Genomic DNA, 17,125 nt, shown 5'->3' with positions numbered 1-17,125 from the left:
CGGATTGCCCCCTCCCCCCATATTTGTCCGGTGTCCCGCTATCCCTCGCCAATCTCTGCTGCAAGTCCCCTCCCCCTCAGTCTGGACTTGGGGCTGTGTCCCCCACGTCTGCTCGGAGCCCCCTCCTCTCCAGCCAGGATCTCGGCTGGCCGTGCATCTCTGGCTCCCTTGTCCATCTTTGGCCGGAGTCTATCTGTCCACCCCCATCCCTCTTCTCCCACCCCCAGGGCATAGAGCCAGGGACCAAACGCACTCTCCCGCAGCCCCGGGGGCTGGCACGATGGGCGAGGAGGGGTTGTAGGCTGTGAAGTTGGCGGCCCCTCCCGCAGTCGGCCGGGTCCAAGCGAAGTCTTCGGCGCCGCGGCGGTTGTAGAGCCAGCGAAGGGTCTGGTGCCGGCGGGGGGAGGGGCTCCGGGGCCAAGAGATACTGCCCGCCTGCCCCCCCGGCCAGCTGCCGGCCGGGCCCCGGGGCGTCCTCTGGCGCCCCCTGCCCGCCGCCCTGGACCCGCCACCCCCATTTCCATCCGCGGGCAGTCCCAGGTTTCCGCAGCCCAAGCAGCAACGGTGGCTGCGGGACTAGCGCTGGGAAGTCCCTGTGGAGAGGAGGTTGGTGGGCGAGGCCGGGTGCCCCCTGGCGTTACCCCTGCTGGAACTGGTCTGGTCGTCGGGTCATTTACTTTGGGGGTAGGGTGGGGTGGAGGAGAGGGCTCATCTTAGCAGCAATTCAGGAGCCCTTTGCGCCACCAGGCACAGACCGACAGGATGGGCCCCTGGATTTGAGATGGTCTGGTTGGGCTTGTCTGGGTTTGGGCAGTTGTCCCCAGGGAGCCTCTGTCTACCCCAGGGCAGTCCCCACTAGGTGGGAGGTAGGGGCAGAGGTGGGCGCCGTCTTGCTTGGGCATGGAGTAGGCAGTGGGGGAGACCACATAGCCCTGGGACCAGTAGGCACCCAGGGAGTGTCCCCCATGCTACAGTGGTGGGGGTCGGTGTGGACTCTCTACAGGGTGTGCCCTGGTGGTGGTGAAAGCATAAGGGAAGGTCTTCTCTGGACCAAGATTGACATTTTCCCCTCTTCTTCCCTTCTCTGCCTTTTCTCCTCTTGTGCCCCCCCCTCCCCCTTTTAGAAAGGAAGAGGTCCGGGTAGGTAACAAAGTGAGGTCCTGGCTAGCCTCTGCCCTCTTTCCTCCCTTCCAACACCCAGGTAATGGAGCTGAGGAAGTAGTTAGGAACTCAGCTTTTGGTCAGATGACCTGGATTGAAAAGGTGTGTGACCTGGGCAAGCTGCATAACCTTTCTGAGCCTCAGTTGGCCCTCTATAAAATGGGTCAATGATAACTGTCTCATATAGTTGCTGGGAGAATGAAATTAGATTGTTCTTATAGAGTGTCTGGCACCTAATAATGCCCAACAATAATAGGTGTGTTGGGCTGTTTCTCTTCAAGACCAAAAATTAGGCCCCTCTCTACTCCACTCCTAATCCCAGAGGAGAAATGGAACAGGTTCTAGTGACTTCACTACAACCCCCAGGATAATAAAGCCAGAAAATACCTCAGCCCCCCAAAGTGGTTCCAGGGAGCCTGTGACTGTTAGTTTCCCCCCTTCCTCACTCATCCTTTAGCATCCCACTGGCCCACTCTGGGATCAGTTCCGGTCAGGGTCGCTGAAGTCCTTGTTCAGGTGTAGAGTCTGGCGGTGAGATAAGTATAGAGAAAAGAAACCCAAGCCAAGGTCCCCAAAGGTAGGCTGCCTGTTGGGGGGGGGCGGACATGGGAAATCAGTCACAGAGGAGCACACGAGGCACAGAAAAGTCTCTAACTCCCCCAGGAGGTCAGATGCCATCTGGCACTTTCCAGGGCAGTTAGTGCTCCAGATCAGAGTTAGGGGGCCACCTGATCTGTGGGCCCCAAGAGTTTGAAGAAACCTGGCTTTGGCGTGAGTGAAGGGAGGGGTAAGAGGAGAGGGGGCTCGAATCTGTGAGGTTCTGTTGGGCTGGAAGTCCTATGGGCAGTGCGGCCAGGCCTGGGTCCCACCTGGGAGTGGCAGCCTCCCTCTTGCGATGGCAGCCCTGACATTGGGGAACAAAAGCTTTCGGTTCCTGTAGCAACCGTGGCTCCAGCTGCTGCAAAGTTCCGGGGAGGCGGGCGGAGGGCGGCTGAGTCACCGCCCCCCCCCCCCCCCCCCCCGCTGCCCACGCCGCCCCGCCCCGGGGGCCTGGGGACCTCTCCTCAACCCCCTCAACCCCCTTCTTGTGGTGAGCGGGAGGCTCCCGGAGCCCCCCTCCCGGGACAGAGACCCTTGGGAGAGAGGTGGAGAGACTCTCTGCCAGTCTGGAGGGAGGGGGCCGCCCTGGGCTGGGGGGGACTGGGGGTTCGCCCCCTCCCTCAGATTCTGCCCACCAGCTCCAGGGGTTGGATGGAGGCTGTGCCCCCTCCAGGATGCCAGAGCTCCGGGACAGGGGTCCTTGAGGACCCCGCCCCCCACCACCCCCGCAGGTGCGTGGGCAGGGAACTCAGAGGCCAGGACTGTGGGTGTCCGCCCGCGCGTGGGCCTGGGTTTGGCCCCGCAGTGAGCGCCTGGGAGGTGGAGGGTGAGTGACGGGCGGGCGAATTGCAGCTGCCAGGTGGATAAATCCGACCGACGTGCGCACCGCCGCGCCCCCTCCCCCCATTCGCCACCCCTCCCCCGACCGTGGCCGGGGCTCCGGGCTCCCCACAGCCCAGCTCCCCTGCTCCTAGCCGGCCAGGCCGATAGGGGTCGATCCCGGGGATCTCCGGAGACCCCAGCTCTTGACTTGAGGTGCCCCACCCCTCCGCTCTGCTGTCCACCCGCCCCAGTCTTGTCTTGGCCCTTCCAGCTGCTGCGAAAGCCTCTGATTCCCTCTTTGGTGCAGAAGGGAAACCCGAGGCCGGGCAGGCCTGTGGGACCTGGGAGCGCGGGGGCCTGAGTGTGCTTGGGCAGAGGGTGGGTTCCCAGGTTTGCTGGGAGGCCGCAGACCTGCGGTGAAAGTAGCCTGGGGGGAGGGGTCCCTGAGACTGAGATCACTCCATCCAGCAACTCACCCGTCTCAGCCCAGTGAGGTCCCGAGGGACAAGGCCTTTTGATCATTCTGTCCATTTACCTCCTGACCCAGGAAGCACCTCCTCAGAGCTGCCCTCCTTGCCTTTCCTGTTTAGTTGGCGCTTGTGCGTGGAGGGGTTTGTGGGCTTACAGGTGGCAAAGCTACTCTTGTGGTTCAACCCAAAGAGCCTTCCCAGAGGCAGCAGTTGACCTCAGCAGGAAAGAGGGGAGAGTTTGTGAGGTTCTGAGAAAAGGGAGGGCAGGAGGGGGAGGGAACTTGTGAGCCTCCTCTCTGTGCTGGCCTCTGTGAGGCTGAATAAGAAGGTGTATACAATCCTGAGGGCAGGGATCCTTCCACAGAGTGGGAAACTGAGGCTCAGGGAGGTTAATCATGGCTAATAACCACTTAGGCTGCCTGTGAGGCAAGGATTCTTCTAGGTCCCCTACCAGGGGAGGCTCTCTCTGACCTAGCTTGGAATTGGGCTCTTTGCCTTATTTTGCAGGGTGGGGAATGATATAAAGAGGGGCCTCTAAAAAATCTTAGGTCACAGCAAGAACAGTGAGGGTCATACATACAAAGAGTGAAATTCTAGAATTGGTGTGAAGGGGTGTCTGAAGGAGACTGAGTACAGGAGGCGTTTTGGCAGCCTTAAGAGGTGGCTCAATTCTGGAGAAGCCAGGCTGTGGCTCTGAAGGATGTGTACCTAGTGCTTCTTGGTGGGTCAGGGAGCAGTGGACGCCCAGGAGGTGGGGGAGTTGGGGCTATGGAGTAGGGAGCAGTGGATGCCCAAGAGGCTTCAGGAACACAAAGGAAGGAGCAGCAGGTCAGATCCTGTCTGACACTTAGCTGTCATGCTGAGCCTCAGAGGACCAAATACCTGTGTGTGTTCACACTGGAGAGTACATTTGCATCTCTGCCTATGTGAACAAGTGTTTGGCTCTTTATACCCTTGTCCACGTGAATGTGTGTAGCCCTGTGTGCATGTGAGTTCCCGAATCAGTGGTCTGTACTCATCTATGTGCATGTGTATCTCCTCACACGCACAGTGTCTGTGACTGCCTGTCTAAATATGCATCTGTGCATACGCGCTTTTGTGTGCATGCCTACAGGGCACAGAGATGTTCAAATCTGCGTGTGTTGGTGACTGCGTGGGGAGATTCCCTGCCTGGTCTAAGTGGGGGAGGTGAGGCCAATTATAATGAGCTCCCACCTCCCCTCCGCTGAGCCCCAGCCATGGCCTGAATTTTGCAGCCTGCTTAAAAATAATTGGGGGCAGCAGGGGGATTGGATGTCACTCATCATCAGCCGCTGGCTTTGCTGGTGCTGCAGCACGCTGGGCGGGCTGAACAGTTTGGGACAGGCATGATGTGGGGCGGGGAAGACCAAGGGTCTTGTTCCTTTTTCTGCTCTGAGGGGGGCAGTGGAGACATAGCCTCTGGCTTCTGCTGAAAAACTCCATGAGGGTCTTTGGAGGAGGGGGGTGGCGGCTCCTTCCCGGTAAATGGGGCTGCCTAGTGCTGTTGCCCCTATTGCCCTCCCACCCCCCTGTGGCTGGGAAGGGGCAAGTGCTTAACTGTGGCTAGGGCTTGGGCCTGGCTGAGAATTGTAGCATGTGGGATCTGGCGCAGTGAGGAGCTCCGTGGATGCTACACAGGGATTGGAATCCTGGGGTTCTAATTCCTACCCCTCACAACCTCTGGCCACTATTTAGACTCCTGACCAGCTAAGGGGAAATCTGTCCCTGAGGAGCAGCTTTGTTTTAGGAAAATCTAGCCACACCTGTGAATATTCCTATGCCCGTGATTCAGTTCCCAGAGCTAATGGCTTGTCCATCGGGCCTGAAGCCTGAGCAAGGAAGGGGACTGAGCAAGAGGCTATTGGTGGATGAGAGAGAAACCCACGCTGGGGCCTCAGGTCTTGAACTCCAGTCCCAGGTCGGCCACTCTTGTGTGATCTTGAGCAGGTTGCCTCCCCCCTCAGAGCCTCATCCTTTTTCCTCTAATGTGGAACAAGCAGGCTCCTGGGGCCCATCCAGTGCTGTGAGCTATGCTGTGGACATGAGGAGGAGGCAGTGTGGATCGATTTGGGGGCAGGGCTGGAAGTGGGACTGAGCTGGTTGTGGGCAGTGACTGTGTCCTGGCTGCTCTGGTCCACCCTGGCCTGACTGCCTGGTATGTCTGTCAGGGTTGGGCTTGCGCCCTGTTGCCCTCCCACACCTAGAGGACATTCACACCTGCTGGGAGCTCAGCATAGGGCTGTACTTTTGTGGGGAAGGTGGAAATCAGTGAACTCTGGTCTCCACTCTTAGGAGCCTGAAGACTCTTGAGGCGCATGAGCCAGCCCTAGGGAAGCAGCAAGGGACAGAGGTCATGATTGGGTGATGTGGACTTTCAGGCCAGGGCTGTGGGAGCTAAGAGAAGGGAGATGGCATTGTGCCCTCACTGGGGGTAGCAGGCCCTGAGCCAGGCCTTGGAAGATAACCCCATGATGGGAGGGGAAGGAGGGTTCTCGGGAAATTACTGTACCCATTTCGCAGATGCCACTCCCGCTTGTTTCCACCACGAAATCCACAGTAGCAATACTCTTGATGTTCATACTTGTGATGCCCTCCCATGGGCATGGCTCAGGTTGTGCGCAGTCCCTGGCACACTGGTGCTAACGCCTCCCCTTTGTCTCCCACTCAGTAAAGCAAATGAGTGAGAATGACGTTCTGGGAATAACCTTGAATCGCTTTGATTTATACAAAAGCAAATCGTTGTCAAACATCGCTACTTTGACAGTTACTGCTGTATTACGCATGACACACCCCACAGCTGATCACGACACACTGCGACAGAGCAACAGTTCTGGAGAATGCAAGTTGGGTGGAAGGGGATGGGGCTGGATCTGATTGTCAAGCTGAGATGCTTGTGGTTGATGAGACTGACCCAGGACTATAGGATAATAGTAACAACAATGAATGTTTCTTAAGGGCTTACAAGATTTCAGGCACTCTCCCAAGTGTCTTATTCTACAGGTAAGGAAGCCGAGGCTCAGAGATGTCAAGTCCCTTGTCATACAGGTGGTCTTAACCCCGAGGCCCACTACCTGTAGCTAGCCACAGGAGATTCAGAGCCCATGCTGGCTGTGCCTGGGGCCACTGACACTGTCTCTCTCCACAGGGCAAGGGACATAGGATGACCCCAGCCTGTCCCCTCTTACTATCTGTGATTCTGTCCCTGCGCCTGGCCGCCGCCTTCGACCCCGACCCCAGTGCCTGCTCTGCCCTGGCCTCCGGTGTGCTCTACGGGGCCTTCTCACTGCAGGACCTCTTTCCTACCATCGCCTCAGGCTGCTCCTGGACGCTGGAGAACCCTGACCCCACCAAGTACTCCCTCTACCTGCGCTTCAACCGCCAGGAGGAGGTGTGCACCCACTTTGCGCCCCGCCTGCTGCCCCTGGACCACTACCTGGTCAACTTTACCTGCCTGCGGCCTAGCCTGGAGGAGGCGGTGGCCCAGGTGGAGCCGGAGGTTGGGCGGCTGGAGGAGGAGGAGGCGGCGGGGTTGGAGCTGTGCGGTGGCTCAGGCCCCTTTACCTTCCTGCACTTCGACAAGAACTTCGTGCAGCTGTGCCTGTCGGCCGAGCCCTCTGAGGCCCGGCGCCTTCTGGCACCCGCGGCCCTGGCCTTCCGTTTTGTCGAGGTCTTGCTCATCAACAACAACAACTCCAGCCAGTTCACCTGCGGTGTGCTCTGCCGCTGGAGCGAGGAGTGTGGCCGTGCTGCCGGCAGGGCCTGTGGCTTTGCGCAGCCCAGCTGCAGCTGCCCTGGTGAGGCAGGGTCCAGCCCTGCCACCACCACACCTCCAGGTCCCCCGGCTGCCCACACCCTGTCCAATGCCCTCGTGCCTGGGGGCCCACCCCCGTCTGCTGAGGCTGATTTGCACTCGGGGAGCAGCAATGACCTGTTCACAACGGAGATGAGATATGGTGAGTCTGAGCAGGGCCTGGGTGGGGTGCCTGTGTCCAGGGACTGATGGTGCATCTCAGCAGATCCCTGGGCCATTCATATAGCTAGCTGTTCACCCATGTCCTCTCTGTGTCTAGCCTTGTCTAGATGCTGGGGTCACCAAAATGGATTAGGGTCCCTAATCCATCTCCCTCTTGAAGAGTTTGCAGTCTGGGTGGATGAATGGGGGCACAGATCAGACAGAGCATCATGATAAACCCAGGGAGGGGACTGCCTAATTGGGCAGTCCGGGAAGGCTACCTGAAGGGAGTGAAACAGGGCCAGAGATCTGAAGGACAAGTGGAAGCGAGCCAAGCCAAAGGCGTGGTGAGGGCATTCCAGGCCAAGTGAGCAGTGTGTACAAAGGCCCAAAGCTGGGAGTGACTGTGGAAGGCCCTGGCATTGCAAGTTGACAAGTTTGCCTGGAGGCTGGAGTAGGCAGGGAGCAGGGCTGTGTTCCTGCCCACATGGGTCACTGATTTTTGGCAGTGGCCCCAGGGTCAGGACAGAGGGAGGTGCAGAAGAATGTGCCTGGGTGAAGAGGCCCGAGCTTCGAGGCTGCCTTGGAGGGCTGGGCTGGCTCAGCTCCCAGCATCCACTGTCTCCCTGCTCTGGGCCCATGTCTTCTGGGACTGAGTCCGCCAGCTGCTAGAGCTTCCTGCTGACTGGGCAAAAGCTCCCTGAGCCCTTGAGTCCTGCCTGCTTCTGCTTCCACCCCAGCTTCCTTTTGCCAGCCTTTCTTACTGCGGCTTCAAGGCCCCAAGCTCCTCAGCTGGATCCTGAGTGCCTGCTGAACAGTGCTGGGCCAGGGACTGGCAGGGAGTTGGGTGGGAGGAAGGCAGATCTGGGATTTGGTTCTTAGCTCTGGTACTAACAGAAAGTTCCCTCCCCTCTCTGGGCCTCAGTTTCCTCATTTGGTGTTGGCTGACTATCATGAGGGTGTCACGCAGGACTGTAAGTCAGAAGGGGCATCTGGATCTGACAGAGAGTATTACAGGGAGGCACTGGGTCTCACGTGAGGGCTGCTGGGAGTATTGGAGGACTATGATCTGTCCCATCCCTGCTTTGGAAGCCAGAGTCCTGGAGTTGGGCACTGCCTTTGGCTGTTATCTTGGGTGGATCCCCCTTTTTTGCCATCAGTTTCTTACCCATGCAACGAGGAGATATCTCTGAATTAATAAAAGGGAGTGTTTATCATGACAATAGCCTCTCCCAATGCTTTGGGGGAGGGCTTCTCAGCCTCCCCCAAGAGACTTCTGACATCATGCCCAACCTTGGCAAGTGCCCCCATGGACTTGCTCTAGCCTCTCTCCTAGGCCAGCTTGGCCTCTTTACAGTGGTCAATGAAGCTGTCCCAGTGACAGGTAGGCCGTGGGCAGGTTACAGGCCCTGGAGGCTGGCCTGGGATTTAGTGCCTGCAGGAAGAAATTGAATTTCGCCTCTTTGTCGAACATCTGTGGAGAGTGCCAGGCATATATCAGGAGGTTTATGGCTCTTCCTGCCTGGCTGCCACTGCCTGTCACTCTGTGGGGGCCTCCATCATGCTCAGCAGAGGGTGAGTTCTTTTGTCTGGCTTTCCCTGTGGTCCATCGGCCCAGTGGTCTGTAGTGGATGGAGCAAGGCTCTGCCCTCCTGGGCAGGCACCACCTGGGCAGGCTGCCATGTGAAGCACGGAGCCAGAAGCGGCCAGCTGGGCTTGGTTGGATCCGGAAGCAGGAGCTGGTTGGTAGCTAGGGTGTCTTTGGGGATCAGAGAGGACTGGTTATAGGAAGGGCACCATCATCCTTACCATCATCACAGCCTCTGCAGCAGCCTCTGTGACTGAGTATGGGTGGAGATGGGATGCTGATTGTCCTTGGACATGAGGTCTGGTATCACTTCTGAGCAGGGAGCCCTGGGCTCCCGGCTGTTCCCAAGCCTGACCTCTGTTCATGCCCCTTGTCCTACTTGGCTTGATTCCAGGTGCTCCATAGGCTTGCCTGCAAGGGGGCCCTGTGGGGAGGTGCATGGGGTGATGGAGTATAAGCCATCATAAGAGGGCTCACACGGCACAGTAGGGCTCACAGCTGGCCTGGCACAGCCTCTTTCTCTCCCCTGGTAAGCAAGAGACTTTTCCTCTCTGCCGCCTCCTTCTTTTTGCCTAACCACTCTGGGGCAAGACTCAGTTTGTTCTGTGTGGTAGGGAGTGTCCGAGGGCCAGTGGCATCGTCAGGGCCCAGGGCACTCTGTGCCTGGTGGCAGCACAACCTTTGCCAAGCCCTTGGCCTCATCTCCATGCTTCTCTTCACCTCCTTCCCCCTGGGCCAGCTGGACACATGTACCAACTGTAGGAGAACCGGCTGGCACATAGAGCTGCCAGATTGAGAACAAGAGTGGTGGGGATGGTGGTGAACAGGAAGGCCAGGACCCTCCTCCTAGCCCCTTTGCCAGGTACTGGGGCAGGGAGCTGTGCTCACCTCCTCTGGGACACCCCGAATAGGATCAATGGCAAGGCCAGGTGGGGTGGGGCTGGTTGGTATTGGAAGAGCGATGAGGCCGAGAACCGGTAGGCAGTGGCGGAGCAGAGTGTCTGGGCTCGCCTCAGAGCTGAGTGCGTTTGACAAGAGGGTACAGGCGCCTGTTAATTTCACGCAAACTGCCTTTGATAGATCTCTTGTTATTTTTGGTGAGTTGAGCCATAAATTTGTGCCATCTTGCTGCTGCAATCTGTTAAGTGGGGGAAAAGGAAGAAAGGGAAGGCAGGCAGGAAGGAGCCTGGTGGAGGCTGGTACCGAGGCTGGCTGAGGCAGGGGCAGGAGGGCGGGTTGTAGAGGTGGTGCCAGCTGCGGAACCTAGCTCCTGGGGACCGGCCACCAACCTGCAGTTCCTGCCCACTGACCCTCCAGTCCTGAGGAGGCATTGGCCAATGGGGATGGCTGTGCAAAGTGACACCCGGAAGAGAGTAGCTTTCACTCTTTCAATCCCCCTCCCTCCTCTGCCACACTCCCTGCCTCCCCCTAGGGGCCCTGTCCTGCCCTTGTCTCCCCATCATCAGGCTCCATTCTTGAGTCATGGCTGCCAGGTGAGCCTGGGGTCTCCTGAGTGTCAGGCCGGGGAAGCAAGAGTGGGTTCAGATCTCCATTCTGCCGCTGCTGCTGTGTGACCTGGACAAGGTGCTGCCCATTGGAGCCTCAGGACCCCCAGTTCTCTGTGTTACTTCCCTGATCCAGCCCCCAGTGACTCTCCACTGTGGCCCAAACTCCTTAGCCTGGCATTCTAGCCCCACCCTGGACCCAGCTGCCACCTACTTTTCAACCTTCCCTCATTCTTTCCTACCCTTTCAACCAGGGCTTCTCCTGAGTCCCCTGCTTTCTGGCCTCCCTGCCTTTTTTTGGTCTGTTTCCTTCACCTGAAATGCCCTTGCCCTTGTTTATCCAGAATTCCTGAATTCTTCTAAGCACAGCTCAGGCCTGTCTCCTCTAGGAAGCTGCCTCTGACCTGCCCAGCCCAGTCCTACATAGATTGGCCTTTCTCCTGTCAACACTCAGGCTCTGCTAGCCTAGCTTGGTCCGGTGGCAGCAAGTGGGGCCCTACCTGCCTGTTTAGGACTCAGACATCAGGGAGGCAGGGCCAATCTTTAGGGGGTGGAGGAAGACCTAGCATGGGCAATGCATTTCCTGGAAGATCCTTCCAGCCCAGACCTGTGCTGTAGCTTTGTTGCTCTATCACAGGATGGAGAGTGGGGCACAGACGCCCCCACACATCTCAGCAGGGACGGACCCCAGCCCATCTATCACACGCATCTTCATGTCTTTATCAGAGTGCAGTTTGTGCCAGACCTTGGGCTACTTAGAGTGAATGAGATCTGAGGTGGACCAGACACCCCTTCTGCCCTCTGGTGGGGGAGAGTGACCACTAGTACAGCGGTGGTCAAGGCCACAGGCTGAAGTCACCCAGCTCCAGCTTCAATTCCTGACCCCACCACCGATTAGCTGTGACTGCAGGCAAGTTTCTTCACCCTCATTTCCCTACCAGGAAAATGGGGATGGTAGAGCTACTCCACAGAATAACAGTGAGGGTTAAGCAAGAGAATGTGGCGAAGTGCTTAGCGCAGTGCCTGGCACATGGTTAGTCCCTAATAAATAGCTGCCTGTTGTCAATAATTTAGTATAATAGGTGTGGTATGTGTGTGCTGATGTTAAGGGAGGAGGAAGACTAAGGGACAAAACCACCAGGAGTGAGAAGGCAGTTTAAAGATGGTGATTCCGAGCTGGGTTTTGAGGAGTGAATAGGAAGTCACTAGCCTGTGAAATTTTCCTTGACTTGCTTTTAAAATTCATTTTATTAAAAAGAAATTTTATATCATAAATGGAAAAAGGGTATCACTCATTTGAAATAGAAGATAACCTAAGAAACGACCACAGTGAAAACAAGGCAACATTATCAAATTCTAGTGAAATACTCGTCCCTCCTCTCAGCGTGTTAGACAGAGAAATCAGCACGTGGGCAGGTGGTAAAGTCTTGAAAGCCTAGAGACTTCATCTTCCATGCATTTGGGAGGATTAAAAGTTAGATGACCATATAATTCATCAGCTAAACTGGGACTTTTTTGAGGTTATAAAGTGGGGAGTGGGTACTGTTAATTGCATCAGGGCAGGAGTGATAACTATCACAGACAGATTGGCAAAAGCCACCTTAATTAAAAGAGACATGGAAAGAAGATACGTTCCTCTGTCCATGATCCAGTGCTATTTCGTGGCACTTTTGTGAGCCACCCCAAGTCATCTCCTGTTGCAGGCTTTGTGAAACCCCATAGGAGGTAAGGAAGTGGAGGTATGAATGTGCCAGGTATGGGGAGATACATGGACTGGCGTTACTGGATTATAGTACACACACACCCCCGCCAGTGGTGGGAGATGGGGCCAAGGCTCTGACTGCCATCTGCAAACACTGGGACCTCAGCCTATTGGCCAAGGGCTGTAAGTAAGGCAGCAAGAAGTTGGGTGTCGTGGGGGAGACAGCATGAGTCAGATGTGGTCCCTGCTCTCTAGGAGCTCCTGGCCACGTGGGGTTGGTGGCAGGGACCCAGCTAGCTCTGTTGGGAGGCTGGGCAGATAGGCCAGCAGCTTGGGGAGGAAGTCATTGGAGGGGGATTGGCATTCTGGCTGGGTTTCTAGTTCTCATGGGGACACCTGGTTGCTCTGAAATGTAGAGGTAGAGCCTGGAAGTTTCCAAAGCCACCTCTTTCTGCCCCTATCCCCCTGGGATTCTGATGCACTATGGGGTACAAGAAGCACTGGTGGGGCTGGGGAGCCACGTGTCAAGGGGATCTGGGGCCAACTCGGGGCCTGGGGTAAGCCTCAGGGAGGATGCAGGGAGCTGGGGAATCTTTGAAAATCGTACCTTTCTCTCTGTGGAAGTAATTGTCATTATTTTTAACAAGTTTCCCACAAAAGAAGCTGAGGGGGCTGGATGTTATGGAGTTTGGGGAGTGGGGTCTGCAGTTCTGCTCAAATGGCAGAGAGCCTGTGCCCACCCTGCCTGCCAGTGCCAGGGGTGAGACAAGAATGGTCCCTGTATTGTTGGGTGGAGGAGCCCTCAGAGATATCTGGACCATGTTTGCTGAATGCCTGTCTTGTGTCTGGCTGCTCAGAGCAAGGTTGCCTGTACAAGAGGGGTGAGGGAGATTGAGACCCTCCCTTGGGGCCCACGAGAGGATACTCACAGCTGCAGCAGGAGGCAGCCTGGGGTCTAAGCCAGAGAAGAAGGGACCGGCATACCCAAACCCCTATGTGGTCAGCCTAGGAAGGCTTCTTGGAGGAGGTGGCATTGACATGTTGAAAATGTTGGCAAACTGATGTGGAAGAAGGGAGGAAACACCATTGGCCAATGCAAATAGAGGGAGGAAGGCATTTATATATTCAAGGAAAAACAAGAAGTGCCAGCTCCTTTTCATTGAGAGGTTATGATGCTCCAGGCTGTCCATATCTCATTTCCTTTCATTCTCGCAATGAACCTGCAGTAGGAAATTTCACCTTTATTTTTAGTTGAAGATTTTTAAGCTCAGAGAGGTGATGCGACTTGCTTAGTGGCACACAGCAAGACTATGGCAGAATTGGGAATCAGACCTACATTTGCCTGGCTCCAAAATCTATGTTCTTCCCGCTCTCCACATGGGTCCCCAGTGGCTTGGCTGCCTAATGGGGAGGAGAGAACGGGACTGGACAGGCCAGTGGGGGCCGGAGCATGATAGGCTCAGAGGTTGACACTGTGGCTGTAGCAGTGGGGAACCACTGAAGGTTCCTCAATAGCAGAGTGTGTCTGGAGCCAGATTCCTAGACAATCACTTTGGAGACTACAGAGGTAAATCAGGTTCACCTTGGGGGAGAGAGGAGTAGGTGTGCAAAGGAACAGTTACCCTTTTTCACAGGATAATCGAGGCATGGTCGAGGGACTTTGGTGGGGTGAGGGAGTGACAGGCTTGTGTGGGAATTAGGAAAGGTGTCTCTGAGGAGGGCCAAGCTGACTTGCATTTTATCAGAGCCAGTGCAGTTCAGTGGAAAGAGCACAGCCTCCAGAGTCAGACAGGCCTGGGTTCGAATCCCCACCAGCCTCTTTCGAGCGTGAGACTTTGGAGCCTCGTTCCTCACTAGTGAGTGGGAGAACCGTCCTCATGAGGAAGAAACGAGGTGCTGTGGAGCGCATGGTGACTGGCATGAGCGCTTGTGTGTTACCTTACTCAAAACAAAGCAGAACCCATCAGGGGCTGATCTGGTAAGTCTGTCCCAGCAGCAGGTCTGTCTGCCGTCAGGCAGCCAGGTGGGAAAACTGGTAGATTGCAGGCCTGTGAGCATCAGAGCCCCTGCTCCAGGAAGGCCTCTGGCTCACTGGGTGGGACACTCGGGAGTTCTGGGTGCATTCCCACCCCTTCCTGGACCTCTCCTTCTCTTCTTGGCTCAGCTTCCCCTCAGACTCCCCTTGTTCTGGGCCTGGAGCCGGCTGGGGCCTGCACGTGGTAGATGCTGAATAAATGCTTGTTTCAGTAGATGACACCTCTGGCCTTATCTGTCGTCTTCCCCCTTCAGGGAAAACTGGCTTTCACATGTGGGGGAAATAAACAGCTGGGCACTCCTCTGAGGGAGGTGGGGTGGGGGTGGAAGGGAGGGCAGGCAGTGTAGGCCCCAGCTGTGTGGCCTTGGATGTGTTCCTTCCCCTCTCTGGCCCAGCCCAGGAGACTAGGAGAGGGACTCAAGCTGGACCTGGGACATGTTCTGATTTTCAATTAGGGTGGATTCCAGCAGCCACCATCATCAGTCTGGTTATATTGTGGCGCTGGCCTGAAAACGGCTGGCGAGTGGTTAGCAGAGGACTGGGGACCACAGGAAGCAGTGTGAGTTCATGACAAGCAGGTCAGGCTAGTCTGTCACATGTTCCTGTTTGCTGGTCTTCCTGGATGCCAGGCTGGTGGGGCATCTGTCACAGACACAATGATGGCCCAGGCACCAAAACAGGAGCTGGATAAGGGGACTCTTGGCTAGATTCGCAACAGGCTTCTCCAGAATGTTTATTCGTAAATGGGTGTCAGATTCATTAATAAGTGGGTGGAGGGCTGCTGGGCAGAGCTGATATTCAAGATTATAAATGACTGTTTCCAGCGACCCCGCCATGAGATGGGGGGAGGAAGCTGGGAGCAGTGTGTTCATTGATGTTTCCCTGGACCGGATTCTGTGCGGGCATTCACTGTGGTCAGGGACGGCTCACACACAACCTTCCTTCAAAGGGCTCATGGGTGGGAGGAAGTTCAGACAGTCAGAAGATAGAATCATTTGTGATGAGACGGCACATACAAGAAGGGACAGTCAATTCTGCCTGGGAAGTGGGGGATAAGGAAGACTTCACAGAGAAGAGGTCATTTGAGGTGGGTTTTGAAGGTCAAGTAGGAGTTTTCCAGGCAAAGAAGGTGGGGAACAAACAGGTAGAGGACTGAGAGGAGAAGATGATCCTATTTTGGACATGCTGAGTGAATGTGAGAGCTCCCCATTGGGAGACCTGTTCAGGAGGTAGGAGACTAGACAGGAGTGAAGGGGGAGGGTCTGGGATAATGACAGGTTTTTTTTTTAATATATCTTTATTGATTTCAGAGAGAGGACAGGAGAGGGAGAGAGAGAGATAGAAACATCAATGATGAGAGAGTCGTTGATCGAGCCCGCAACCTGGGCATGTGCCCTGACTGGGAATCGAACCCTGATTGCCTGGATCCTAGGTTGACGCTCAACTGCTGAGCCACACTCGGCCGGGCATGACAGGTTAATTAGGTCTGGAGGAGGGGTGCAGAGTGTGCAGTGAAAACAAGACAAAGTGTGGATGCCTGAAACAGCAGGAGGATAAACCAGTAGGGAAAGTGGGCCTGAGGAGCCACAGAGGCAGGAGGAAAGCGGGAGTCAGGGAAGGGAGTGTTTCAAGGCAGGAAGAGTCAACAGGGACAAATGCTGCCGAGGGGTCAAGTGAGATGAGGCCTGCAAAGTGTCCCTAGGATTTAACAAGGAGGCGTGGAGGACTTTGTCAAGAATGGTTTCAGTAGAAAGATGCGGTCAGAAGCCAGGCTGCAGTGGATTACCAAGTGAGGTGACATTTGAGCTAGGGTGTGAGTGGCAGGTGAGAAACTGGAGTGCCAGCTGTGAACCACTCATTGATGGCGAAGAGGAGCCGGAGGGCAGTAGCTGGATGAGGAAGGAGGGCCAAAGGAGGGCTCCCCCAGAATGGAGGAGGCCTGGGGACGCTCCTGGGCTGTGATGAGAAAATGCTGATGGGAGAGGGGGTAATGGACGGAGCCCTCCTGAGAAGAGGGAGGGGTGGGACGCAGGACCAGGCCGAGGGCCTGGGCTTTGTGAGAAGAGCTGCAGGAAAGTTGGGAGTTGGAGGGGTGGGACAAGAAGTGGGGAGAGGCTCCTGTATCAGTTTCAGCTTTCTGTGTAAAGGAGCTTGTCGCCCAGAGAGTGGGTGGAGATGGGCTTGAGAGAGGTCAAGGTCTGGGGCAGCCAGAGAGGTGGGGAATGGGGAAGGCAGGGAGCCGAGAAGGGCTGCTGAGAAGCCTGGGCACCCAGCGGATGTGCAGCCTTGAATCTGTCGCGGTGCCAGTTGGCACAGCTGTAGATTTCTTCAGCAGCCTGGGGGTGGGTGTGGAGAAGGCGGCTTGTCACAAGGCTCTGGGGTGGGGGACTGGCTGAGCGGGTATGGTGGAAGGGCTGGGTGAGCAGATTCAGGAGCTGGCAGGCGTGGCACCAACACCTTCTCAGTGGTCCTGATGGAGGCAGGGCCCAGAGTGAGGCCAGGAGGCACCTCAGATACTGTTCAAAAGGAGGAGGCCCAGGGGGCTGAAGGGTGGGATGTGACGGTGCAGAGGGGTGGAAGTTAGGAGGGGAGAGGGAGGTGATAAAAATAAACCAGGCATTTCCTGCCTCCTGAGCATTCGCCATGTGCCAAGCAGTGTGCTAAGGGCTTGGTGGCCTGCCGTCAGGAAGAATTTGAATATTGTGTCATAGAGGTAAAAATGGGGCCAGAGAGGCAAAGACACTTGCCCAAGGTCACACAGCTGGTCAGTGTCCACACCCCAGTTGGGATCCAGGGTTGCCTGACCGCAAAGCTGTCCTGCGGGTCCAGATGGCAGAGATGAGTGGAGAAGTTCCGGGGATGCTGTGGAGCAGGTCTTAGGAGTGGTGGCCCAGTGGAGGTAAGGGCCCCAGAACTGATGAGACTAAAAGCTGGGCCGAGTGGCAGTCGAAGGCCCCCTGGACAGCAGATTTTCTCAGTTTTCCCTCTTTATGCCTGCTCAGGAAGAGCTTTTTCTCTGATGCAGAGCCTGGACTGGGTGGCAGGAGCCAGGAAGAGTGCAGCCCTAAGGCTCCTTTAAACACGAGTGGCTGTTAGAAATAGGAGCGGGCCTGAGGTTTGGGGAGAAGAGTACCTTCTTGTCTGGGGACAGCATGGGCTAAGCCTTGTCCCCAGATACTGTTCCTGTCCCACTTGCCCAGCAGCCTCTACATGGGCTGGGCCTTTCTCCTCTGCACTCACCTCTGCCCTGTCCCTGCTGCCCAGCCTGG

At 56.3% G+C, this 17,125-nt stretch overlaps 1 protein-coding gene across 14 annotated transcripts in view; it reads left to right on the top strand.

Annotated features, from left to right (window-relative positions):
* ADGRB2 (adhesion G protein-coupled receptor B2) overlaps positions 1–17,125 on the top strand; it is a 58,711-nt gene that overhangs the window by 23,333 nt on the left and 18,253 nt on the right. For all 14 annotated transcript variants that reach the window (XM_081145790.1, XM_081145789.1, XM_081145791.1 and 11 more), the window contains exon 2: positions 6,220–7,027. In XM_081145790.1, the coding sequence (XP_081001916.1) occupies positions 6,235–7,027 (793 nt within the window). In that variant the 5' untranslated portion in view covers positions 6,220–6,234. The remainder of the gene's footprint in view (positions 1–6,219; positions 7,028–17,125) is intronic.

This window comes from Miniopterus schreibersii, assembly GCF_964146895.1.
Source record: "Miniopterus schreibersii genome assembly, chromosome: 8".
Taxonomy (NCBI): Eukaryota; Metazoa; Chordata; class Mammalia; order Chiroptera; family Miniopteridae; genus Miniopterus; species Miniopterus schreibersii.
The sequence above is the reverse complement of the archived record's forward strand: the minus strand, read 5'-3'. Positions and strand labels throughout refer to the sequence as shown.